We start from the raw sequence: 27393 nt of genomic DNA, 5'->3' as shown, positions 1-27393 counted from the left end.
CGCGCGCGCCGCGCCCCGCAGCGCCCCCTGAGGGGCGGCGGCAGGAGCTGGTTCCGGCTGCGCGCGCAGCGGTGGTGGCGGCGGCGCGATCGGCCGGGCTGTAACCGTCGTCTGTCCGGGAGCGGCTGAAGCGGCAGCGGCGGTCGGGCACGGCGCGAGGCGACGCCACAGGGCAGCGGCGGCAGCGGCGGCAGCAGGAGACGCATCGGCGGCCGCAGCAGCAGCAGCAAGACGGACTCGTGGACACGCGCCGCCGCCGCCGCCGGGCCGGGCCGGGTGTCGCGCGCCGAGGCTGGGGGGGAGTCGTCGCCGCCGCCGCCACCGCTACCGCCGCCGCCGCCGCCGCCGAGGTGACTGAGGAGAGAGGCGCCTCCTCGCTCCCGCCCCCGCCGGACTTCAATGCCCAGTCCCCAGCTCGCCAGCGTGAGTGCGCCCCTCCCGGGCGGCCCCGCGCCGGGGCCTCGGGGAAGGGGAGGGCGGGAGGCGCCGCTGCCATTAGTACAGGCCCGAGACACGTCCCCGGAAGGAGGGCCGGCCCGGGGGCGGGGAGCGCGGCCGGCAGCGTGGAGCGCGAGGGTGGGTGAGCGAGCGGATCGTGTGTGTGGAAGAATGTGGGGCGTGTGTGCGCGCGGGGAGGGCGCGTGTAGGGCGAGTGTGAGTGTCCTTGTAGGAGCGCCGGGAGGGGAGAGTGGGTGGGGGGAGAAAGTACGGGGCGAGTGAGCGTGGGGGAGCCTAGGGAGGCTGGGGGACGAGGGGAGCGTGGGGGCACCGTGGGGGAGCGTGAGCGCGCCGTAGGGGAAAAGGTGAGTGGCAGATGGGGGAGTGTGTAAGGGTGTGCCTGCATTTGTCCAGCGTGTGAGCAGGCATCCTGGACGCCCTTTCCCTTGGTCTTTGTGTGTGGTGGTAGTGAACCTTGGTGTCTTGGGTTGGGGGCAGTTCTTTCCAGGAGCATCTTGTCCCAAGGTCCTTGAGTTCTAGTAAAGAGGATAGGGTTGGGGACTTCTCCCAGTGACGCTATGATTCTCTCTCTTTTTTTCTTCTTAGAAAGAATGTAGCCTTTTATTTTCTATCTATACTTTTTTCACCCATGTTTAGTGATATTAGCATACATTTCTGGATTTTCAAGGATGTGGTTGCCATTCCCTTCTTAGTCTGGGGGCTCAGACGTAGCCAACACAGACTTCACTCTTGCCCTAGAGCCTACACTCTTGTCTCTATTCAGAAACATGAACTTTTTTTTCTTCGTAAAGTTCTGATTTTTCAGGTGAAAGGTATTGTATTGTTAGGTAAATTGAAACAGTATCTTTTGGGTTGTGACTCCTGTTCTACTGGAGAAAAGTTCCTAAGAAATGACAGCAGTATAACATTGATGATGAAGAACTATAGGTTAGTTTATATTTCCTGTAAGTTGTCAAGATATGTAAAGTGACTAGTTATAGAATCACCGTAAGCATTCAGCATATGCTTGACAATTTAGAGTCACCAGCCCACAACTGCTACTGGATTAGTACTTAGCACTTACTTGTTGCCATGCTGTATGTATTATGGAGTAATTTCCGGCAGGAAGTGAATGAAGTTATGCCTTGTTAAGTGTGCAAAAGGAAAGGAAGGACACAGAAGGACACATTATCAGGGTTTCAGAATCACTTGGTGGCATACCACTATATTAGTGAAGATGCTAAGTTGTTTGCCAGGATTCTGATCTTGACGTTTTTGAAGTTGAATGTTGAATGGACTAAATCATTGTCGTGGACTTTTCCCATCTGGTGTTTTAGAAATAGGGATTAATAGGGATTCTGTTTTTGTTTTTTTGTTATTGGGGTTTGAATCCACTGGCATTTTACCACTAAGCTACATTCCCAGTCCTTTTTAAAAAAATTTTTAAAAATTTTGATATAGGGTTTTGCTAAGTTACTAAGGCTGGCCTCTAACTTGAGACTTTCCTGCCTCAGCCTCCTGAGGACTGCGTTTACAGGCATATACCACGACAACAGGCAAATATAGGAATTCTTTTTTTTTTTTTTTTTTAATTAATGAGGAGTGCCTTGATAGGGATTTCATACCTTGATGAAGCAGTCTTAGAAGATAATGCTATCTTTAGAAGTTGGCAGTCTCAGTATGACAAGCAGAGTAAGGTGGTTCTTTTGATAGTAGACATAATAGAATTATAGGTAAAATCACTGGTAACTAGAAGTTATAAATTTCATTAGTGTTCTTTTTCTCAATCACTAGCATTCTCTGCTTTCAGAAATGGTAATGTCATTCTTCAGGGATTAATTAGTATTAAGTGCCTACTATGCACAGGTGTTCTTTATGAGCTCTAATTTAATTCTCAGTCACAATAAAGGTGTTAGTTAACCTTCATTTGCATTCATTCAATGTATTTTGAGTTGCTCCTATTTGCCAAGCTCTAGGAATTTGGTGATGAACTCCCATAGATTTATAGTGATGAGATGAAGAGTACAGAGCCTTACAATGAAAAGTAATTTGTCCCAGGTCACACAGATCATAAGTATGGGAGCTGGTTTAAAAATTGAGATCTTGCAGTGCTGGCCGTATAGCTCCTCTCGTACAGTGCCTGACTCTCATGCTGGAGACCCAGGTTCGAGTCCCCGGCCCTCTCTGCTTGAGCAAATACGAAAAATTGAGATCTTTCTGACTCTAAAGCCCTGATATTTCTCTACACCATACTACCCTCTCAATAGATGGTCTCACTTTGAGATTCTCATTCACACAGTGACCTAGCAGCGTGTAAACATGAGAGCTATAGAAGTTAGTGGAGAAAAGGCTGGAGGCACAGGGGTGGTTTTGGGAGATGCTGACTTCAGGCTCTTTGGGGCCTAAGCTGAGCTTTTATGTGGGAGGCAAATTTGCCTAGAAACTGTTGGGGCCCCAGGGTGTGTGCTTTGAGACAGTTTTTATGAGGCACCTGGGATAAGTCTGGGAGAGGTAAGTGTGATTAAAGAAATGCAGCAGCCTTTTATGTTTTTTGGTTCTTTTGTGGGGGGTAGGTTTTGGGGGCTGAGTCAACTGGAAGTTGCCACTTTGTGAAAGTTTCTCTTTTGAGATGTGTGGGATACTTAAATCTGGATATTGTAAAGATCTTGTGAGAAAATACATGTGAAAGCACTTTGTTAATTATAAATTAAAATACAGATGCAAAATATTTCCACTAAGTCTTTACTAAGGCAAAAGTTTGTTACATTTAGTAGCTAGAAAAGGCTGGCATTTTGAACACCTTTACAAATGAAAAATAGTCTAGAACTGCTGAATCTGTTTTTTTCTGACTCAGAACAGGGAGTCAGACCACTCCTTCCATGAGTCAGTGAAGTAATATTTAATTTTGAATGAAACAAATTTATAGGCAGAAACTGTTTACAAAATCATTGAACTTTGGTGGCACTAAAGAATAAATGTTTGAATACTTTTGCTTATATAACATTTTTAAAAAATCTGGAAGTCCTCTCTATTAGTATATGTATGTACATATATATAGTTTAGTGGAAAAAAAATTGTGAACAAGTTAGGGTCTTGCTCTATCACTGAGCTACATCCCTGAACTCCTTTCTTAAACTTTTTATTTTGTCCTTTAAAGGTAGTATTTCCTTATGCAGTAATTATAGACTACTTTATAATTGAGACACAAAGTTGAAATTCAGTAGGGATTTAGTTTGCAGAGTTTGTACTTGTTCCTTTTTGTTGGAATGTGGGTTGGTAATCAGTGAAGCCTCTAGAAAAAGCATTTAAAAATAAGATTTAGAGGAACATAAGTTTTTAGCTGTCGCTCTTGGAAGAGTGAAACTTGTTAAAGGGAAATCTAAGGTTGTTTTTTTTTTCCTTCCTTCAGGTATTCCATTAGTTATAGAACTTGTTGAATAGAAGATTAGGATATTTGAAAATTTTGAGTAACTGGAAATCAGAATCCATAGTTTTAACATGATGTGGACTAAGTTATGTTTCATGAACAGGGTAGTAGTGGAGATCTGGTGGTCTTGGGATATTTGTAAAGTCCAACATTAAACTTTAGGGCTTTGGGTTTCAACATTTCCTTCTTGAGAATCTTTTTTTGTGGTATTCTTTCCATTTCACATGTTTAAGAAAATTGGTTTATAGATTGCTGAATCCCAAGTTTTGGAATCTAGGTTAAAGGCTATTTGTAAGTAGATGACAGCAGGTAAAAATATTTTTTCCTCTTGAAGCTTAAAGTACTTAAATTGCTGTAGTTAACCGTGGGTGCCACCAATTATAGTTGCTTTGAGAAATGGTAATTTGAATCTGTTAATCTGGAATATTAGAGTTTTGTCTTCATTTTTCAACTTCAGAACTGTTATGTATAGAAGTGTTTGATAACTTTCTCCAGTTAATTGTTTTTATCAATTGAAACACATTCTCTAGTTCAGTTGACTTCTTGGTCACTCTTTTGGGACTTGGTGTCTTATAGGAATGCTTGGTGTAGAGCTAAAGTGGATGTTGCCTGTAAATCTTTTATTTCTTGGAGTTACAGAAGTCTAGGCTGAACTAGAAAATGTCATCGTCCTGACATCTTCATGAAAGAAGCTACATAATACTCCAGGCTCTGTCCACTTTTCATAGGTCCCCATGGTGAAGTTACCAGGGCTCAGGTGAGAAAATGATCCTTCTGTATGTCCTAAGTTAGTTTCCCCTGTACTGTAGTTGGCAGATACACACACACACACACACATATTATGGAGGTATTAGGGATTGAACCTAGAGGCACTTTCTCTCTGAGCTATATCCCCAGTTCTTTTTTCTTTTTCTTTCCTTTTTTTTTTCCTTTGGGTACCAGGGATTGAACCCAGGGGTGATTAACCACTGAGCTACATCCACAGCCCTTTTTTGTATTTTATTTAGCAACAGGGTCTCACTTATTTGCTTAGGGCCTTGCTAAGTTTCTGAGGCTGACTTTGAACTTGTGATCCTCCTGCCTCAGCCTCCTAAGCTGCTAGAATTACAGGTGTGTGCCACTGTACCCATCCTCAGTCCTTTTCACTTTTTACTTTGAGATAGTCTCAATTGCTGAGGCTGGCCTGGAACCTGGAATCCTTCTGCCTCATCCTCTTGTCATTGGGATTATAGGTGTACACCACTATGCCGGGCTGCCTATATTTATTACGCAACTTGAATACCTGTGTTTTTTGTTTATATGCACTGATTTTTCTCATGGATACTCTCTGTTAACAGCATCTACTCCAATTTAAGTGGCCTAGAAACTAAATTTCATTATTTGAGTATAAATTTATGCTGTATTGTGCTAGCTTTTTAAACTATACAGAATTTCCAGATGAGGATTTTCTGTGATTCTTTGCTAGTTGAACTTGGTTTGAAAAAATATTTTGAGCATTAGAACAGTCTTTACCTTTAGAGAAGTGGTGTATTTAATTCCTTTCATAGTATTTTTGGGTTGAAATTTCATTCTTCTCAGAAAATGTTAATTCTTTTGGCATAAAATGCACACATGATATATTTGTTTTAGCAGATCACATAAATTACTTTATATTTTTATTTCTGCAGTGGTCAAAAATGTTGGCTCTTAGCTAATGTATCATTTGACATGAATTCAAACTCAATCAAGTCTGCTTTCTTTCATTATTCTGGAAAGTTAAGATCCGAGCATCTTTTTCCACTGTTTACTGGAAGCACTAGGGTGAACTACCACTGTATTTGTAAAGTGGGTGTATGTACATATTTGTTTTTAGTAGCAAAGCAAATTGATGTGTTTTCTACTTTCCATTATCGGTGAAAAGCCTATGGTGAGGGAAAAGAGTGCCTGGTTAGTACAGAAGGATATGAGTCATCAGTAGGATTTGTCAGCAAATTGAGAAGGATGTGATAGAGAAACAATATAGTGACATTTTTCATTCCAGATGTGTGGTCACAAACTTCCTTTTGGTTATTAGTTTGAATTATGTAAATATGAATCTTTCTTAGTGAAAAGCATGTCAAATATAAGTTTATAGACTATTCACCTTTGTTTTTCTACCAAGAGGTTATCAGCCAGTAGAATTTAGTTAAACTTACTCATCTGTTCATTAGGAAAAATAATGCACCTATCACATAGGATATATTAAGTTGAGAGAATGTTTTTGTTCTGCTTTTTGGTAATTATGGGGCATCTCAAATCCAAAGAGGCAATACTACTACAGCAATATTTCCTCTCTTTTTTCTTGACTGCTATTCTACTTTAAATTTTTTAGAGCTTTTAGAGCATTTTAATTGATATGAAATTCTTTGTATGGTCAAGTCTCCCCAAAATTATCTAACCAAAGGCCATACTCCTTTCTCAAGTCATACTACATTATGGCCTTTCACTGTTCTTACTGGTTTCTGTCAAAATTTTGCCTTTCCTCAGAAGACTTAATCCTGTTTCATTCTTTTTTGCTTGCTTTGTCTCTTCAAAGTATGTAGCATTAATGTGAGAACTGAAATTCTAACAAATATTTTTTTACTCACATTGACTTCTAGGAGTTTGATCCTGGGTAGTGTTTGTATGGTGTGTACATAGAACTGTGCAAATGCCTGTTCAAAGATCAGATCTGCTCCTGAGTGTGGTGGCATAGCCTTTAATTCCAGCTACTACTCGGAAGGCTGAGGCAGAAGACTTGCAAGTTCAAGGCCAGTCTGGGCAGCTTAGTGAGACCCTGTCTCAAAATTAAAAAATGAAAAGGGCAGGCTCAGTGGTAGAGTGCCCCTAACTTCATTCAGTCTTCAATATGCAAAATTAAAAAAAAAAAAAAATTTTTTTGGCTGCATTTTTGCATCTTTTCAAAATTTTGTATCTTTTTGCAGAAAAGAGGACAAGACATTGACTTTTGCATTATTTAGTTGGAAAGAGAAGGCAGGTGAACCCATGTTGAATTAAGCTAGTGAAAAAATAATAGTAACCTCTTGACATGATGGATGTATTTCACCATTTTTTTTTTTTTTTTTACTGAAATTCATGTATAACTTGCAGCATTTTCTTTGTGTGGTTTTTAGAGGTTGTGAATGTTAGTTACTATGTTTTGTGAAAATAAACATTGTGTAATTATCTATAGTTAGTGAATGGACAGTATATTTAAAAGGCCACCAGCAACATACACAGAAAGATAGCTGTGAAATATGTGAATCAAGCAAGCGTAGGAGAGGAAGTGAAATGTAATTAACTTGGTTTTAGGGGAAATTTAGATCAAAATGCCCTAACAAGCAGAAAAACGAGCTCAAACAAAAGAATTTATGCTGACAAGATGTAGTTGGAATGTTTTATCCTATATCCTGTACATGAAAGCTGAGCTTCCTTCTCCCCTGGACAAAATGTATTTTGTCAGTACATTGGACAATATGGGAAATGAGAGAGTTAAGCTAATCCATAAACTGCTAAATTCTGAAGCTTGGTGTTTTTAAAATAATGCTAACAATAGCATGGAAGTTTTTGCTTTGCATGCTGCTTCTGTGCTCTAGGTTATTTTGAAAGGTAATTCAAATAACCTTTCCCAAGTATCTATTTTGCAACCTCAGGGAACTTGCAGCTGTTATAGTCATTCTAACTGTCCTGATACAGCCCAGAAAACATTTCACAGTGTTGTTGATGGTGTCCTTTTTGATTTTTATTACTGAATTTGCTTTATTACAATTGAAATTCAAAATTTTAAATATGTTTCTTTAGTAATGAAATCAATTCAGTGAGTACTTCTTAGTTTAATGTATGTATAGAGATGTGGAAACAATGAAAATGATTAAGACTTAAAATGTTCTCCAGGAAAATTGCTAAGCCTTTTGATTAAACAGAGGATGGAGGGAAGAGGGAAAACAAGTGTTAGGATTTAATTTTGTGGGAAAGCAACTTAATTGGAGGTGTGGTTCTTATTGTATAAGAAGTATACCACATTTATTTAGAAAAAGAATGTGCTTAACTTTATAATAAAGAGACTTGGGAATCTTAAAATGCTTATTAAAGTTGTTTTAAACATAAAGTCCGTAGAAAAGATAACCACAATACCTTTGCCTACAAATGAAAAGTATGGATGAATAGAATCAATTTAATGTAATATTAAGAGAGTAACTGAAAAGTTAGATTAATGCCCAATTATGATTATGATGTTAGGATTTTAATGTTTTAACCAGTATAATTAAAAAAAAATTAGAAAAAGTGAAAATTGATAGTAGTGCCTTTAGTCCCTTTAAGTTTTATTTTTGAAAGGAAAAATGACATTTTTGGACAGGAGATTCATCTGGAGAATTGCTAATCTTTAGAGGAAAAATGAAGTACAAAATTGAAAAGTAAATATTTTCAAATGTGGCATAAAATACTTAATATTTTTATTTTATAGTTATTGAGATAGAAATTGCTAGAAAAGGACAGCTGCTAATCATCAGGGTACATGCACATTTGAAAACCACTCCCTCTTCATTTGGGTGGGAACAAAGCCACACAGGACTTCAGTAAATAACTGTCACTGTTTTCAGAAGCAGGTGTGATTGTTGGTTAATTGCTTTTCTTTCCCAGTGGCCGGACGTATATCTTCTGCTGATACTGAAATATTGAGATATTTTCCTACCATCAAGGTCAAATTTCTTTTTATGGAACTGATTATTGATTTCTGTACTGGAACTTGATTCTCAAGTTCCCTTCTTCAATGAGGAAGTAGAAAAGTGGGAATAACCAAGAGAGTAACTATGAAACTTTTTTTCTTTTTTAGCAGTAAAAAAAGCATCATGTTATTTTTAGCTTATTTACAGATACTTTCAGTCCTAAATTGTATAGAATTTGATGGATACCTTTTCATCAACTCCCTAGGTCTGTAGTTGGTGGGCTTAGGAAAACATTAATTTGAATCTTCCAAGTTTCTGGAAGCCAGATATATTCATTTTGCTTTGATAAATGCAATAGTAAAGGTTTGAACAAAGGTAACACAAAGCAGTTGTTTTTGTTAGGACCCTGATGAGTTGGGAGTAAGTCATGAAAGGAGAAAATTTTCATGTTGAGACTAATTAACCAGAAGATAAGTGCTTAATTAGTAAATGTGAGTTCTCCTTAGTTTCCAAGTCTTAATAAACTTTCTCAGATGGTCAAAATGCAGAATAGTACTTCACTAAAAAAATTCCTTACTTTTTTTTTTTTTTTTTTGTACCAAGGATTGAACCCAGGAATTCTTAACCACTGAGCCATAGCTCCCCTAGCTCTTTCCTTTTTTTGAGACAGGGTCTCATTAAGTTGCTTAGAACCTCACTAAGTTGCTGAGGCTGGCTTTGATCTGAAGATCCTCCTGCCTCAGCCTCCTAAATTGCTGGGATTACAGGCATGCGCCTCTGAGCCTGGCAAGAATTTCCTTACTTTGATGGTTGAGAAGATTTTATGGTTTATTGTTTGACGAGTTTCTGAGTATTAAGATAAGCTTCTCTGAATGTTTACAGTTATTCAGTTACTTGACATTTTCCTGCAAACTCCATGTCCAAGTTGTGGACAAATCCTTTTGGGTTCTACCTCAGAGTGTATCATGAAATTTACCCCTTCTCATCCCCCTTAGTACTGCAATTTAGATCCAGGGTACCCTTATCTCTCCTGGGTTATAGCAATAGGCTCCTAATCCATCTCTCTGCTTCCATCCTTACCACCCATATAATGCTTTACAAATAGCAGTTACATATTTTTAAAACTTTTTTTTTTCTTTTTTTAGTACTGTGAATTGAATCCAGGGACACTTTGCCACTGAACTTTTTATTTTTTATTTTGAAACCGGGTCTAAGTTGCTGAGCTTGACCTTGAATTTGTAATCTTCCTGTTTCAGCCTACCTAGTCATTGGAATTATAGGTGTGTGCCACCATGCCTGGCAAATTGTTCTTGAATGAAAGACTTTACTGAATTCTGAATAAAAGTCTTTCTTATAGCTCCTATAAGATTCATTTACTTCTCTGACCCTGTTTATTCCTTTGTCCTCTCTGTTCCAGTAGCACTGGCCCCCTCTGTTCCTAGAATAAACCAAGCATGAAGCATGTCTCTACCCCATAATCTTTGCTACAGCTAATCTCTTTGCTTGAAATGCTCTTCAAGTATCTATTTGGCTCACACCCCCAGGTCTTAGATAAAATGTTACTCTTTTCAGCAAGACTTACTGGATAGGCTTATTTACAATTGGAATCCCCTACTCCTTTTGTCTGCTAATTCCTGCTTTGCACTTTTCTCCATAGCAGTGATATCCTCCCCTAAATTAGAAGATCCATTCTGGTAGAACTTTTTGTTTACTGTTCTTGCTTCCCCTGTAAGAGTATGTGGCACATAGTATCTGTCCAATAAATATTTGAACTAACAAATTATGAATTAATAAATTATTTTGTTCCTGGGGATTGAATCCAGCGACACTTGACTACTGAGCCACATCCCAACCCTATTTTGTATTTTATTTAGAGACAGGGTCTCACTGAGTTGCTTAACACCTCACTTTTGCTGAGGCTGGCTTTGAACTTCCGATCCTCCTGCCTCTGCCTCCCAAGCAGCTGGGATCATAGGCAAGCGCCACTGTGCCCAGCCCTTTTTATTTTGACACACGGTCTCACTAAATTGCTGTGGGCCTTGCTGAGTTGCTGATGCTGGCCTCAACTTGTGGTGCTCTTGTCTCAGCCTCCCAAGTTGCTGGGGTTATAGGTGTATGCCACCACGCTGGCAGTTAATTAAAAAAAATTTTTTTTGTACCAGAAATTGAACCTAGGGTCGCTTAACTGAGCCACATCCCAGCCCTTTTAAATATTTCATTTAAAGATGGGGCCTCGCTGAATTGCTGAGTTTGGCTTTGAACTCGATCTTCCTGCCTCGGCCTCCCTAGCTGCTGGGATTACAGGCGTGTGCCACTGTGCCTAGCTCATAAATTCTTAAGTAGACATTTGCAAAGAAAACACATAGCTTTTCATTTGGTGCTTTTTTGGCAGTTCTGGAGGTTAAACCCATGGCCTCTTGCCTGGTAGGCCAGCCCTCTAGCTCTTCTTTGGGGTAAATTCTTTACTACTGAAAGAGTAGATTTTTTTGTACTTATTTTAATGGGAAGTGCAGGGTTTTTTTTTGTTTTTTGATATGAGATGAATTTGTTTTAGGAAAACATTGCAGGCATATAAGTCTTTTTTTTTTTTGGTACTAGGAATTGATCTTAGGTACACTTTGCCGCTGAACTATATCACTAGTCCTCCCTAAGTTTGAGGAGATCCCTAAATTGCTAAAACTGGCCTTGAACTTGCAATCCTCCTGCCTCAGCCTCCCTGGTTGCCTGGGTTACAGGCGTTGGCCACAGTGCCCAGCTTGTTTGTATTGTGCTTGATTATAGAAACTAAGCTGACTCAAATTTGCATGACTTCCTGTAGAATTTCTGGTAAGAAAGGTAGCATAGTAAACATCCTTGCTTATTCTTCAGATCTTTGCCTTTAGGTTTTATTTCCACTTACTTAGGTTTTTTTTTTTTTTTTTGCACAGTTATATTATAATGTGCTCTTTTAATTTAGTGAGTACTGGCATAGGCCATCAAATCAGAGGATTTAATTTATCATTTACTTTGGAGCTACAAGGTTGTGTGTGTGTGTGTGTGTGTGTGTGTGTGTGTGTGTGTGTAAAGCTAGGGTGGGAATGGATTGATAGAATTTTTAAAAGAATGCACAGTAAAATTTGGTTAAATGGGGCTGCTTTTATAAAATTCCTTCTTTGAATTTGTTATATTTATATTTGAACTTAGAATTGTAGTTGGTAGGCAGGACATGAATTTTGCTTATTTATTGTTTTTAACAAGAAAAATGCCTTCCCAGAGTTGTGTAGTTTACAGGCCTGCCTGGGCCAGAGGGACTAGCCCTTTGGAGACTTTTTCTAATCCTATGATTATAGCACTGTTAAGAACATAGTTACAAATCATTATGGGGTTCTTTATCCTAGAATTCTTAAAAAATGTATATACATGGAAAAAATGAAAACGGTTCAAATGGTATATGTTAAGATAAATTATGGTCCTGACCTCCAACCTCTAGTCCTGCCCTCCCCAGCCTCAGGAAGCCACTGTTTTACCCTCTTATCTTTGTAACCTTTCAAATAGTCCTTGGGTATGAAAGCATACGCAGTACTCAAGGAAAATTTCTAAACATACTGTTAATTCTGTCATGCACCTTGGTCTTTTTACTTAGTCTTTTAGCTGTCTTTCCTTAACATTTCATTATAGATCTTTTATTTTTAACTTCTGTGTAGTTTTCTAAGAATGTGCTTTTAGATGGTGAATATTGTATTTCCTGCAGTTTGGTTTTAATTCTCATCTAGGTAAATATTAACAGTATACTATTGACCTTGGACATTTAAACTCTAACACACTTTTCTTCAAAGTTTTAAGTCATCTCTTTTATGCCTATGGCAGTGCACTGTCTCAGCTTATGACTCTGCTTGTTCCTCTACCAGCTCCCTTTCCTCATTCTTTTCTTTATCCCTTCCCTCAGTCATTCCTCTTAATTTGAAATGATTTCTGTCACAGAACATCCTTTTTAGCCTTTCCAGTGAAGTTATGTTCTTTTGTTGAAGATTGAAATATTGCCTAGGAAGTAGAAGTGTCTCAAATTAATATTTTGAAAGTAAGACTCTTTAAAAGATAAAAGGTGGAGATAATCTTTGGGTGCATATTTGAATTTAACTGCTGTTATTTGTCAAGCTTAGCATGTAACATCACCTGGTAAAACAATCAATTTTGGGGGTGGGAGAGTGGCATTGGCGATCTAACCCATTGCTTTGGGTGTACCAACTGAGCTACATTCCCGATCCAGTAACCAATTTTTACTTAGGTAGAGCAGACTTAATGCCAGAGAGAGAACTTTAGAAGAAAGTTTTCCTGCATGGCATGCAGGTGCAGAATTTATGCTAAAATACAGGGTGCTGCAACTTCTGAGTACTTTACAGCTGTGATAGATTATTTTTAAAGGCTGTTTTCTTTGCATTCTTGTGTGTCACCAGAGTTAACATTAGTTTAGCCGAATTAACAGGTGCAAAATTTTTACTGTTGATGTGTATGTAGTTGAACTTTTGGAGAGGGAGGGAATAGAAACTTGCTCTTATTGTGTATTTCTTTCTTTCTTTTTTTTGGGGGGGGGGGGGGTACTGGGAATTGAACCCAGGAGTGCTTAACCACACATTCCAACCCTTTTATTTCTTTTATTTTGAGACAGGTACTCACTAAGTTTGCTGCAGCTGGTCTCGAACTTTGATCCTCCTGCTTCAGCCTCCCAAGTTACTGGAATTACAGGCGTTAGCCACCACTCCCAGCTTTATCATGTATTAACATTGATAGAACACACTTGTTACTTTTGGCAGCAGTTCTTGTGTTGGGACTTCCTATGTATTTTATTTCATTAGGCAAAGCTCTACCACTAAACTATATCATAGTTCATACATAGGAGCTCTTAGTATTAAGAATCGAAAATCTAATGATGAATTATCATTATCCTTGGAGGTGGTTCTTCCAAACTGAGTTTGGAGGGATAAAATGGGATAAAGCTTGTTCTGTTTGCTGAGCAAACACTGAAGACTAGGTAGAAAACTTAATGCTAAGAGCTATAACCTTTTAAGCCTAGCTGCCACTACAATGCTGGTCTTTCAGTTCTTTGCTCAGCTGACACACGTTTACTGTGATAACATTGAATCAAAAGGATTTCAGAGGTTAGAATTTCATGTGTTTTGCTCTGTATTGCATGCAAACCATTGTTCTTTGAGTAGTGCTTTAATTATCTTCCCTTCTTATAGGGTCACAGTTGCAGATACTTGAAGAAAAGTTACACTTGCTTGAAAAAGATTGTAACTTGAAAAATATGTGGGTACCTTCAAAATTGAAGGAAAAAATAATTAGGAAGTTAGGAGATCTGGGTTTTTGTCCTTGATTTGGTACTAATTAGCAGTGTGGTTTTAGTTGTCATTTTAACCTCTTTTGAACCTTAAACATCTTTAGTTTTCAAAATGTCAGAATACATCTGTTTCCCCAGCTCTAAAATTCCTTGGCTATACAAGGAGTACTCAAAATGTTTTTGTGTGTAATCTAAGGAGGTTGTGTTTTGGGTTTACAGTTGGAATTATGAATTAGAGTGGTGGAATGTTTTGTTTTTTTCTTAGATATTTGTTTGTGGTTTTTGTAGTTTGAACCCAAGGCCTCTAGCTTGCTAGGCAAGCGTTCTACTGAGCTACACATCTCTAGGGTATCACTAAGTTGTCCAGTCTGGTCTTGAACTTATGATCCTTGCATCTCCAGCCTCCAGAGTAGCTGGGACTGCAGGTGCGTTCCTCCATGTCTGGCAGGTTGTAATGTTTTTACAGTAGTGGCTAACTCATTCTGCTGAGTTCTTACTAAATTTCTTAGAATGCCTTTTTGAATATCGTATGTATCTTTCATATTTTAGGTATATTTTAGTTTTATGTTTGTGTCCATGATGATATAATCATAAATTTGCAACTTACAAAGTACGATTACTGTTAAATATACCCATAAGATTATCATTTCAAAAGACTTTAGAAGAATTAAGTTTGAAAGTTTGTAGGCCTAGGTTCTTACCTATATTTCAGTTTTTTCCTGAGATGCTCTACAGCCAGTATCTTCCATATCTTTTTATATAGTCACTTTTTTTTTTTTTTTTTTGATGGAACCTGGAGTTTCTCTCTTACTAGACAATTACTCCGTCACTGATCTTCACCTCCAGTGCAAACATTATTTTTAAATTTTTTAATTTTATGGTGTCAGGAATTGAACCAAGAGCCTGATGAATGCTAGGCAAGCACCACCACTGAGCTATATATCCTCACCTGGAGACTTCTAAAGTAAGCATTTATTGGTGGTTTAGGGAAGAGGCAAGTGAAAGAAATTAGACCTTGTCTCTGTTTCCAAAGGAGTTTGATTATGTCACTTTCTCTGAGTCAGCTATATAGATTACTGTCTTAAAGCAGAAGGCCTATACTAATATTAAAAATTCTGCCACTTCTCTTTCTTGCCTTTTATTTGGTAGGGATTAATATTTAGGGTGGAGAATGCTATGTGAAGCATTGACCTTTAGATGACTTTGAGGCAGTGATGTGAAAAATTTCAAAAAGGTACTCTGGACTAGAAATGAGAAGGTGAAATTTATACATTATTTGAGTCATTAAGCATTGGTGATAGGTTGGAAAAAAAACACATGGCCAATAGACGACTTTGGTCTGAATTTGGGCTTGATTAATTCATTGTATGATCTTAGAAAAGTCATTTCACTTCTGATCCTCTTCAAGTATGGAGTAACAGCTACCCAGTTGTGAGGAAAAGGAAGTAATTTTTGAAAGTGCTTCATGAGCTGTTATTAAAATTGGGGCTCAGTGCATACATTTAAAAAAATTTTTTTTTTTGTTTTCAGTGGATGTTTATTTTATTTATATGTGGTGAGCTACAACCCCAGTCCCCAATGCTTACATTTTTAATAGAAAGAATTAAATTTGCAAAGTGAAACATCCTCCACTTATTTACAGATGTACTTTGTATTAACCAATGAATACATGTTAAAGACCTAACCGTCAAAGCAGAAAAATAAGGGTGTGTGAGGTTTTATAAAAAGAGTCCATGGAGGAAAGTTTTGAGTACCTCTAATCATTTAAAAATGATTTTAATGAATTTAAAAATATAGTTGTTTTAAAATGAGTTGAAACCGGGTGTGGTGGTACACTTCTATAATCCCAGTGATTTGGGAGGCTTAGACAAGAGGATGGAAAATTTGAATCCAGCTGCAATAATTTAGTAAAGTTCTAAATTGGCTTTAAGCAACTTAGATCCTGTGTCAAAAAAAAAAAAAAAATTAAGAGGTGGGGATATAAATCAGTGGTATACCACCCCTGGGTTAAAAATCCCCAGTACATAACACCCTCCCCCCCAAAAAAAAGACTAAAAATAACTTACTGGCAAAGAAGCATCATTGAACCCAATTTTAAAAAAACAAAGATATACTTTAAAATCTCTCAATTTTTAAAACTCTTGTTATATCCTTAATCCTGTTCTTCATAGGTGGCAATAATTTAGAATTGGTGGCATTTTACATTTGTGGCTGTTAAAGAATGTATTTTTGACTTAAGTCATCATATTTACTATGCTGTCAACCTTATTTCATTTTACTTATGTTTTTCTCCCCCAGGTTTTTCGTTGGAATATACGTTGCACATTTATGGCGATTCTGAGTGTGAGGGCAGACTTCTGCCAGGCTCAGCACAGCGTTTTCGCTGACAAGTGAGCTTGGGGGTTCTATGTGCCATAATTAACATTGCCTTGAAGACTCTGGACACCGAGACTGGCCTCAGAAATAGTTGACTTTTTTTTTTTTTTTTTTTTTAATTGCAAGCATATTTCTTTTAATGACTCCAGTAAATTAAGCATCAAGTAAACAAAAGTGGAAAACGACCTACACTTTTAATGTGTCTCACTAGTGCCTAAATGTAGTAAAGGCTGCTTATGTTTTGTATGTAGTTGGATTTTTTTGGACACCGAAGGAATCCATCTGCAGACATTGAGGCCCAAGTTGAATTTGGATTGGAGTGGATTCTAAATACTTCTGCTTATCTTGAAGACAAAAGCTTCATAAAGAACAAACAAGTTGAATAGAGAAAATACTGATTGATAATAGGCATTTTAGTGGTCTTTTTAATGTTTTCTGCTGTGAAACATTTCAAGATTTATTGATTTCCCCCCCACACATTTTCCCCATCATACTCACACACACGCACGCTCACACTTTTTATTTGCCATAATGAACCGTCCAGCCCCTGTGGAGATCTCCTATGAGAACATGCGTTTTCTGATAACTCATAACCCTACCAATGCAACTCTGAACAAGTTCACAGAGGTAAGATTGTATGTAGTACAGTCTACTTTTTGGATTGATTTATAGGTAAAATCCCATTAAAGATTGACCTTATTTTTTTAAAAAGAAAATCCTTATAATTTTTGGATGATTGATCTGCCAGTACTGAATTGAATTGGGTTGAAATAGTTATAATAGATTTTTGAAAAAATACTGATGGGATTTGGGAATGCCATAGAGATTATCTAGTATTACATTTATTCTTGTGTCTTTTCTATATTTGTATAGCTTTTTGTCATACTTTAGTCAACATTACAATAAGCCATTTTATTATGCAACAAGCCATGTTTGTGTTTAAGGTCACAGATAGAAAAACTCTGTGAGGTGTGGATACCACTATTTCCCTTTAACCAATGACAAAATTAAGGTTCAGAGCCATTTAGTAACTTGCCTAATGACACATTATCTGTAGCAAAACTGGCATTTAACCAGGTCTGTCATACTAAAACCCTTGTTATACCTTAAATGTTCTAACCATCCTTGATGAAAAGCCACTGCAACACTACTTAGTAACAGCAGCCATTATATACAGGTACAGAAACTTGGAGGAAAGTTATATCAGAGCCTTGATATCCACCCGCTTTGGTACCAGGGATTGAACCCAGGGGTGCTCAATGACTAGGCCACATCCCCAGCCCGATTTAATTTTTTATATTTTTATGTAGAGAAAAGGTCTCACTAAGTTTCTTAGGGCCTGCCTCCCTAAGTTGCTGAGACTGGCTTTGATCCTCCTGCATGAGCTTCCCAGGCAACTGGGATTTCAGGTGTTCTCTACCATACCTAACTCATAAACATTCAATGCATAACAGCGATTGAAGGGATCTGTCTACTGCCCCCCCCCAGTTTTTGTTGTTGTTTTTGTTTTTGTTTTGTTTTGTTTTGTGATAGTGGGAATGGAACCTAGCGGTGCACTCTACCACAAAGCAAACATCCCCCTAGCCCTTTTTATTTTTGAGATGGGGCCTTGCTAAATTGTTAGACTGACTTCAGCTTGGGATCCTCCTTCCTTAGCCTCCTGAGTAACTGGGATTATGGACTGTGCCACTGCATCTGGCTGGAGTTCATTTTAGTGGGATTTTATTTGTATTTTTGAAACCAATTTTTAAAACACATTGTTACAATATTTATAACTTTTCAGAGTCAGACCTTGAACAATTAAAATAACTTTATTCTTGATAATTGAACAATGGATACTTTTTATAGGATATTACTGTCTAAATTTTTTTGTAGTTGTAGATAGATAGCATGCCTTTATTTATTTATTTATTTATTTTATTTTATTTTATTTTATTTTACATGGCACTAAGGATCGAACCCGGTGCCTCACACATGCTAGGCAAGTGCTCTGATACCAAGCCCAGCCCCAGGATATTACTGTTGATACTTATTTTATACTTACACTTCTTTGAGGTTCTTAAATTCACATGCAGTGTGCAAATTGATTCCAAGATCTTTGTGTCCTCAGGTTATTCAGTCACCTTTAAGTCTGGCTGAATTATGTGCTACTATTTTTAGCCTATGGAGTCCTTGGCTATGAACTCCAAAAGTGGCATTGGCCACTATCCTACAACTATAAAAAGATGGTGGTCCCTTGAAGATAGGTAGTCGTTGGTTCAGGCATTCACCACACAAAGGTTTTTATGGGAGAGAACCAAGGTGTCTGGCTATAGTTGTGTGTTGGCTTTTTTTTAAAAAAAAAAATATATATCACTTTTTCTTAATTTCGAAGTTGCTTTATTATTTTAAAAAAGCAGTACGTGCTTATTACCAAAAAAAAAAAAAAAAAAAATCTTTATACAAAGAAAATAAGACTGTTTCAGGGGGATTGAACTGGGGTATTTGGGATTGAACTCAGGGGTGCTTTACCACTGAGCTACATCCCCAGCCCTCTTTATTTTTTTAGAGACAGGGTCTCAAAGTTGCCAAGACTAGTGGCTAACTTGGGATCTTCCTGCCTCAGACTCCCAAGTAGCTGCGATTATATGTGTGCACCTGGCATTATTTTTAAATTGGAGTTTTGCTAGGTTGCCTAATCTTCCTCTTTTAGAGACCAGCTGGGGTTACTGGTCTGTGTTTCTACACCCCATAACTTAATTGTTAATATCTGGCTTCTAGATGTTTCTTCTGCATATGTATATTTGTAGATATACATATTGATAGGATCATGATATATATTTTTAAATTTATTTATTTGGATACTGAAAATTAAACCCAGGTAAACTTTACCACTGAGCTACATCCCAGCCCTTTTTATGTTTTTAATTTGAGAGGGTCTCACTCAGATGCTTTGGGCCTTGCTAAGTTGCTGAGGCTGGCCTTGAACTTGAAATCCTCCTTCCTCAGCTTCCCAAGCTGTTGGGGTTATAGGTGTTGCCACCATGCCTGGCTATTTTAAAATATTGTCCCCTACCTCTTTAGTATTATTTTCATAGTTATCTTAGCATTCAGTGTATTGGTATGCCTTGTCTCCTTTAGCCATTCCTTTGTTTTGGGACCATTAATATTATTTCCAGTTTTTCACTATTCCAAATAGTCTGTTATGAACATGTTGCTGCCTGTATCTTTGTATATATCCTTGCTTATTTTCTTGTATACATTCCCAGAAGTAGAATCTCTAGGACAAAGTGTATGCGAACTTCTAAGGGTTTTGTGCTATGCCACCAAATAGCCCTTTAAGAGATGAGTCTTATTTGTCCCTATGTGTTATTACAATGAGAATGATTTTGATTTTTTTTTAAAGAAAGATATCTTACCGTTTTAATTTATGACAGTACATTTCTAAAGCTTTGAATGCAGATTCCAAAAGCAAGTTCTCTTTAATTGTTTCTTTTTTAAAGGAACTTAAGAAGTATGGAGTGACAACTTTGGTTCGAGTTTGTGATGCTACATATGATAAAGCTCCAGTTGAAAAAGAAGGAATCTACGTTCTAGTGAGTGTGTAGTGTTATAGTTTTATTTTGAGACAAATAAATCGTACTTTCTAATACAGATATTTATAAAACTTGATGCTTGGTAGTTTTGCTTTTTAAGGTTATAATAGTAAACACAGTATTGATAACAATCTTTAAAATTTCTTTGGATCAACTGAGTGTGGTGGCACATGCCTGTAATCCCAGTGATTTGGGAGGCTGAGCAGGAGGATGGCAAGTTCAAAGCCAATTTCAGCAATTTAGCCAGGCCCTAAGCAATTAAGCAAGACTGTGTCTCAAAATAAAAAGGGTTGGGGATGAAAATAAAATTCCTTTTGATTAATTGGCAGTTTTGTTCAGTTGTGGTCTTAGTCTATAAATGCAAAGCATTTTCTACAAATGCATAGTTTCTGATGCTTTGGTAGATTTCTGAGGAGATTTTGTGGGATTAATTTCTTTAATAGTTCAATTTGAACACAAAGTGGTTGAAATTATTTTAAATTAAATTCCTCTGTAATATTTATGCTGTTTCCTTATAGAAAACAGCCTCAGATTAAAATTTTTTACCTTATTTCCTAAATAGTTGTCTGAATCACAGGAGTGGTTTTTGGGAGCATGTTAGGAAATGACAGTATGGTTAGATGTAATAGAACTATTAGATTTAATTGTAGGAAGGCAAGGTAAGAGGAGAACGAGAAGTTCTGTAAATAGGAAGAAAGTAATGAGGAAGATATTAGTCGAAGGTTATGTTTTTACTTCTTATTGAGAGGTAGTTCTATCATCTTTTTTATTACATTGGTCAGTGGTTAGAAAGGCAGTTAATGCAAAGAATAAATTTCCTGTTAGTAAGATAACTATTGTTCTGTAACGCAGGGGTGCTTTACCACTGAGCTACATCCCCAGCGCCCCATCTTCTTAGACAGGGTCTCACCAGTGTTGCTTAGAGCCTTGCTAGGTTGCTGAGGTTGGCCTTGAATTTGTGATTTTCCTGCCTCATTACAGGTGTGCCTCACCACCCCCCTGCCTGCTGCTTTTTTCTAACAGTATGGCATGATAATAGTATGCTTGTGTTCCCATATCTAATTTATGGTCCATGGGTTGGAAATCACTGAGGATAAGTGGAAACATGTAAAATGCTGCCTTGTGTTTTTTTTTTTTTTTTTTTTTAATAAAAACATTTTTAAATTCTGAAATTAAGTCAAATACAAGTTGATTTCCCTGTATTTGTGAGTATATTCTCCAGTGGATAGATGAGAAAACTTGTTTTGATGTGTGGCATCTAAGTGACTTTGGATTGACCGTAGTCAGTTGAATCAGTAATGTTAGTAAACATTTTCATGAAATAGAAATGAACTAAAGAACCTGAACTAGTTTGTTGAATATAATGTTAGGTCTAGGACTAATTCCAGGCCTTTAACTTTAGCTTTTTGTTTTGTTTTAAATAGCTATTATCAGATAAAATTAAAGGTTTAATTTAAACTTGAAAAAACAAGGCTATTTAGTGTTAAAGTTGGAATTTCCTTTTTTCACAGAGATTTAAGATGGAGTTAATTTACATTTGCCAGGTGAAGAGGGTTTGGAACATTTAACTGTAAGAGGATCTCCCTCAAATAAGACCTTTTAATCCTTTGAATGTGCTTGCAAATCAAAGGCCACTAGAAGAGATTAATGTTAGTTTCAGCTCTGTCAATTTGAGGTTCAGATATTTCTAAATGAAGAATTCTTTTTAGCCGGGCATGGTGGCACATGCTTGTAATCCCAGTGGTTTGGGAGACTGAGGCAGGAGGATTGAAAGTTCAAAGCCAGACTCAGCAAAAGCAAGGTACTAAGCAACTCAATGAGACTCTATCACTAAATAAAATACAAAAATAGGGCTGGGGATATGGCTCAGTGGTCAAGTGCCCCTGAGTTCAATCCCTGGTATCAAAAGTTAAAAAAAAAAAAAAAAAAAAAAAAAAAAAGCTTTTATTTTTTTCTTTTTGTGGTATGGGGGTTGAACTGAGGCCTCCAACATGTTAGGCATGCACTTTTATCTCTGGATTATACCCTTAGCGTGTGTGCGTGCGTGTGTGCATGCGTGTGTGTTTTAAAGAAATATGAGAAATATGAGTAAGGGAAAGTTTTCTTAAGAGGTGCATTTTAAGGGCATATTATAGGAAGTAAGCTCTTGACTAAGGTGCTTTTGATTTTACTGTTGTTTATAGTTAAATTCTGTAGTGACATTTATAATAACACTGACAGCCTTTTAATTATGGGGTGTAGTTGACAATCCAAACATAATGTGCTGTTGTGGCTAATGGACTACACGAAGTGTTCTAGTGGTGCCAATAATGAGTGCAGAATCAATTTAGTGCTCTGTTGCTTTTTTCTTTCTCTAGTATCTTAAAGTGTTCTTAGTCTCGTTAGAATAGCCTTGTTCTTAAAAAAAATTTCCCAATGGTGTTTTGCATTTCAGTCTTTGAGAGGAGAGAGAGGTGTAAAATGTAAATTCTAGGCATTTTTGTAGGTTTCTTAGGATCTCTTGCTAGGTAGCAAGGAAGAACTCATACAGCCCAAGTTGATGAGCACAAAAAGAGAAAGGAATATTTTGTGGTATTGTCTTTATTAAATAGCATATGTATAACTTAGGTGGAGATTTAACATTTTGCTACTTTTTTTTTTTTTTTCCTTTGTACTGGGGATTGAACTCAGAGGCACTCAACCACTGAGCCACATCCCCAGGTCTATTTTGTATTTCGAGACAGGGTCTCACTGAGTTGCTCAGTGCCTTGATGTTGCTGAGGCTGGCTTTGAACTTGAGATCCTCCTGCCTTGGCCTCCTTAGCTGCTGTGATTACAGGCGTCCTTTTAAAATATTTTGGATAAGATAAAGATGGTAGTGTGTTTGGTAGGTTCACTAATTATTGAGTTTATCCTTTCTCTAAGAAAAGATATAGTCATCTGGAAGATAATTCTGAAAAATACTTGTAGACACCATTGAGACTCATTTGGTATACTTTGCCAGAGTGGACTTTTAAATCATGTTGACATGTGTTTATTCTCTTACATGGTCTTGGCTTTAATTGTAGTTTTCCCATTATGTCTACGACTTGATAAAATATTTGGGAAAACATTAGCTATTATGACTGATAAAGAGATTTCTGTAGGATAAATTTAGATGGTTGTGACACTTTGCATTTCTTTGAGAAGACTAATTTATTTGGCAAATTAAATTTTAGTCTTAGGTACTTTTTTAGCAATGATCAGAATTGTTTTAAGAACAGGTATATATGGCATAGTTCAAGTAGGCCTGCCTTGTCTATTCTGTGTAGCTCTTGTACATTAGGATGTTAGTCCTGGAGAAAATATCAATTTAATGTAAGAGGTCATTTCTTTTTAGGATTGGCCATTTGATGATGGAGCTCCACCCCCTAATCAGATAGTAGATGATTGGCTGAACCTGTTAAAAACCAAATTCCGTGAAGAGCCAGGTTGCTGTGTTGCAGTGCATTGTGTTGCAGGATTGGGAAGGTAAATTCCTGCCTTTTTCTCTTTTTAGTCTGAATTCATTATCATGCCTGAGTAAGCCCATTGAATATTTCCCTTTGGTAGAAATTTGCATGTATTATTCTAAATAACATGAAATTGTTGGAAAAGAAAATGAGAGCAAAAGTTAGTATCATGATTTCTGATTGTCTGATTGATTCTGATAGCATAGTGCACTTAGATTTTTTTATTTTTTTCCCATTTCAAGTAATCAAAGATTTTAGATCATTGAAATGGGCAACAAAATTAAAATCATTTTAGAGATTGAGGATTCTAACTTGGTTAATTTTGAATTGAGACAAATGGAAAGTTAATAGGTGGAAACCAGATGGCTGAACTTTAAACTCTTAAAAGGAGATGTATAGACAATAGGAATTGACTAATTTCCTTTTTTCTGAGTGTTGCTTTGGCTGAAGTTGCAACACTCTCATCAACAGCACATTAAATGCCAATTTATGATATACACTTTGACTCAAAACATTAGTGCAAGCTGCCATTGCCTCAAGGTGGTGGTGACTCAGGCTGTTAGCTCTGCTTAGCCCTTTTTTTTTTGTGTGGTCTTTTTTTTTTAGAAGGTTCAGTTTCACTCAGTATCCTGAAGGCTGATGATAGTATTATAACTTAGGGCAATTTCATTTTTTTATTTTAAAATTTTTTGGTACTGGAGATTGAACCCAAAGGTGCTTTGCCACTAATCCACATTTCCGGCCCTTTTTATTTTTTATTTTGAGACAGGGTCTCACTAAGTTGTTGAGGCTGGCTTTGAACTTGCAGTCCTCCTGTCACAGCTTCTCAAATTGCTGGCATTATAGTCATGTGCCACTGTGCTTGGCTAGGGCAATTTTATTACTAGTAGTTATACTAGTTAGGTAGTTCACCTTTGATGCCCTATAATGGGCTTTTTTAAAACATTATTTTTTTAGATTTTAAAAAAATATAGTATATAATGATGAAAAAATTTGGAGTTATGTGATGATTTTAAAAAGCAAACATATCTCACTATGAGTTTAGAATTTAGTGCTTTACTAAAAATAGATAGTATCATAGATGCTATTATAGAAATATTTTTACTGTATTGGAAAATACCAGATAATTTAGTAGATGGAAAAAGTTAAAGTTCAGGCTTTGTTTTATTTCAGTAATATATAATCCTGCATTTTAAAAAATCCTTTAATTCCAAAAAGACTTTTGGATATTTACGAATAGGTTTTTCTTTGCAGGGCACCTGTGCTGGTTGCACTTGCTTTGATTGAATGTGGAATGAAGTATGAAGATGCAGTTCAGTTTATAAGACAGTGAGTATGAAATTTTTATGTTCAGAAACACATAAGCACATGCTTGATGAAGGAATTATATGAAAAAGTACTTCTAGTATGGAATAAATTGCTGACTTTGCCTTAAAGTAATTGTTTGAAGGTATACAAAATCTCAAACAAGTGATAAAGGGACTCAGTATTACTGGCTCCTAGGTTTAAAGGTTTTCAGATTTGGGTGTTAAATTTGAACATTGTAGACTGTATCCAGTATGTAATTTGAATATGTAGGAATCTTGAAAATGGATAATTAGGTAGTGTCTCATTGATCTAGTGCCCCTTTTAATAGATTCCAAAATAATGTCCATATGCAACTTTGTGTTACCAAGAGGCAAGGAGAATGTATAGAGGAGCAGATTAATCACCCTGGACTCTTAAGTGATGTGTTCAGGCACAAAATTAGGATGGCTGTACTCAGAATGTTGGTCGGCATTGATCTGAAATAACAGGCCATGGCATTTTGTTGTCTAGAATTCTTTGTCAGTTATTGTCTTGCCCTTCAACCTTTTCTCTTTTTTTCTTCTTATTTTGGTACCAGGGATTGAACCCAGGTGCTATTAACCACTGAGCCACATCCCCAGCCCCCCCCCCCCTTTTTTTTTTTAATTTTGAGACAGGATCTCACTGTCTTAGGGCCTTGCTAATAAATAAGTTGCCAAGGTGGACTTTGAATTCATGATCCTCCTGCCTCAGCCTCCCAAGTTGCCATGGTCCCTGGCTCAACTCTTTCCTTAAAAAAAAGAAGAAAGACTGTGACAGAGGGCATGAAATATATGGTAGTAGCTCTAAGACAGTAACCTATTATTATTGAATGCTATCTGCCATCTGTGTATGTCTTGAACCTGCTGCTTCATCTTAATCTGTTTTTTTTTTTTTTTTTTTCCCCCAAAGCATCCTAAATACTTTGTATTTATACTGGAGATTGAACCCAGGGCTTTGATTTACTAGACAAGTGCTCTACCCCTGAGCTGCATCCCCAGATTTTTTAAGTTTTGAGATCAGGATCTTTATAAATTGACTGGCCTCCTGAGTAGCTGGGATTTCAGGCATATGTCACTGTGTGCAGCTCATTCTCATCTTTATTTAAATATATTGCAATGAGGGCTCGGGATGTAGCTCAGTTGATAGAGTGCTTGCCTTGCATGCACAAAGCCCTGGGTTCAATCCTCAGCACCACACACATGCACACATACACACGCGCGCACGCACACACACATACACACACACAAAATAATATATATATATTGTAATGATAGTCATCAAAGGAAAAATTTCTGTTCTGGGAAGGCTCAGAAAGTTCATGTTGCAACTTAGATCTTTAAAAAGGGATGCGTTGTGGGACATTGGTTTTCAGTAGGGTGTAGTTAGTTAGAAAGACTTTAAAGCCATAAATAATGCATCTCAAGTGAATCAGAAAGCTCTTTTATTACATGGTAAAAATCTGTCATTCTTGTATTTTCAGAAAAAGAAGGGGAGCATTCAATTCCAAACAGCTGCTTTACTTGGAGAAATACCGACCTAAGATGCGATTACGCTTCAGAGATACCAATGGGCATTGCTGTGTTCAGTAGAAAAAAATACAAACGAAGGCTTATGCGATTGTGGCATTTAGAGGGAACTCTTGGTACCTGGAAATGTGAATCTGGATTTACCTGTGTCATCGAAGTAGTGATGGATTCAGTACTCCTCAACCACTCTTCTTAATGATTAGGAAAAAGTAAACAAATAAGAAATCCCTCTACAACATGAATAAAATGTTTAAGAAAAGAAAAAAATGAAAGAAAAAAGGGATTAATTCAGTGAAGGATGATTTTTCTCCTAGTTTTGGAGTTTTACTTTCTGTCAGGATTGAATTATTTTAATATCTCCTGTCCTTTTTTTTTTAACTTTTTTTCAAAATAGGTCTCTAAGGAAAACCAGCAGAATATTAGCCTGTGCAGAACCACCTGTTTGGGGAGCACGTTCTTTCATTATGCTTGGCACATAGATATCCCTGTGGTGGGATTTTTAGGGGGAGGAAAGGGGTGCATTTTTCCCCTCTTTGCTTTCTCTTGTCCCCTCTTTTCCTCTGATACACATTGTAGATGGAATAGGAGAAGCCCTTATTGCTGTAGATTTGCGTGCAGTCTGGCAGCCTTAAGCCCACCTGGGCACTTTTAGAGGAAAAACAAACAAACAAAAAACCACCCCCCCAAAAAAAAAGTGGCATGCAGGTGGTTTTAGTCTTTACTGAAGGAGTGTTCATGTTAGTTTCTTTTCCTCAAAGCCCTGATCTAACATTAGGCAAAGTAGCCAAGAGCCTTTCGTTTTGGTAAATTAGTGGGGAAATAGCTTTTGAAGAGGAGTCTTCTCAAAAAACTTAGCTGAGAGTAGAATTCTTCTCTTTCCCAACCAATGAAGCTTAGTGGGTATCCCAGAAACTTGTTTTCTGAGAGGACAAGCTGTAGTCCATTACTAAAAATATGTCCAGGCAGAGAATTAGCACACTTTACAAAAGGTAGAATTGTGGACTATAGCACTGCTCTGATTTTCTGTCTAATGTCAGGGAATGCTGGTAGCTTAAAAGTTTTACTTTAGGACTTATTTGTACTCTGAATTTTCAGAAATGGCCGGAGGAGCAACAACAAATTCACAATATTTAGGTCTTGAGAAATGCCTGTGGTGGTCATTTTCTGAACTACTCCCAATATGAATAGTTCAGTTGAACCACTGAATGCCTTGTTATTTTCTTTCTAGATTCTTTTTGAGATTAAAAAAAAAAAAAAAAAAAAAAAAAAAA

The 27393-nt window shown here is 37.3% G+C and overlaps 1 protein-coding gene across 4 annotated transcripts; it reads left to right on the top strand.

Moving 5' to 3' along the window:
- Positions 1 to 280: 280 nt before the first annotated feature.
- PTP4A2 (protein tyrosine phosphatase 4A2) lies at positions 281 to 27393 on the top strand. Of its 4 annotated transcripts, XM_079109061.1 has the most exons (7): positions 283 to 423; positions 4505 to 4622; positions 16145 to 16849; positions 19705 to 19797; positions 23156 to 23286; positions 24522 to 24596; positions 26077 to 27393. In XM_079109061.1, the coding sequence occupies exons 3-7, from the start codon at positions 16754 to 16756 to the stop codon at positions 26183 to 26185; spliced, it is 504 nt and encodes a 167-aa protein (XP_078965187.1). In that variant the 5' UTR covers positions 283 to 423; positions 4505 to 4622; positions 16145 to 16753; the 3' UTR covers positions 26186 to 27393. The 4 variants fall into 4 exon arrangements, with proteins under 4 accessions (XP_078965186.1, XP_078965189.1, XP_078965187.1 ...); XM_079109060.1 differs by lacking the exon at positions 4505 to 4622 and having other exon boundaries at positions 281 to 423; XM_079109062.1 differs by lacking the exons at positions 283 to 423; positions 4505 to 4622 and adding an exon at positions 448 to 576.

This window comes from Sciurus vulgaris (assembly GCF_902686455.1).
Source record: "Sciurus vulgaris genome assembly, chromosome: 1".
In the NCBI taxonomy this organism is placed as follows: domain Eukaryota; kingdom Metazoa; phylum Chordata; class Mammalia; order Rodentia; family Sciuridae; genus Sciurus; species Sciurus vulgaris.
The sequence above is the reverse complement of the archived record's forward strand: the minus strand, read 5'-3'. Positions and strand labels throughout refer to the sequence as shown.

What these genes read in the sequence shown, in the direction of transcription:
- PTP4A2 (XM_079109060.1), top strand. Translation starts at nt 16,754, where the DNA reads ATGAACCGTCCAGCCCCTGTGGAGATCTCCTATGAGAACATGCGTTTT. An exon ending in CTCTGAACAAGTTCACAGAG is followed by an intron (nt 16,850 to 19,704) that starts GTAAGATTGTAT and finishes TCTTTTTTAAAG; the next exon opens with GAACTTAAGAAGTATGGAGT. An exon ending in TGTGTTGCAGGATTGGGAAG is followed by an intron (nt 23,287 to 24,521) that starts GTAAATTCCTGC and finishes TTTTCTTTGCAG; the next exon opens with GGCACCTGTGCTGGTTGCAC.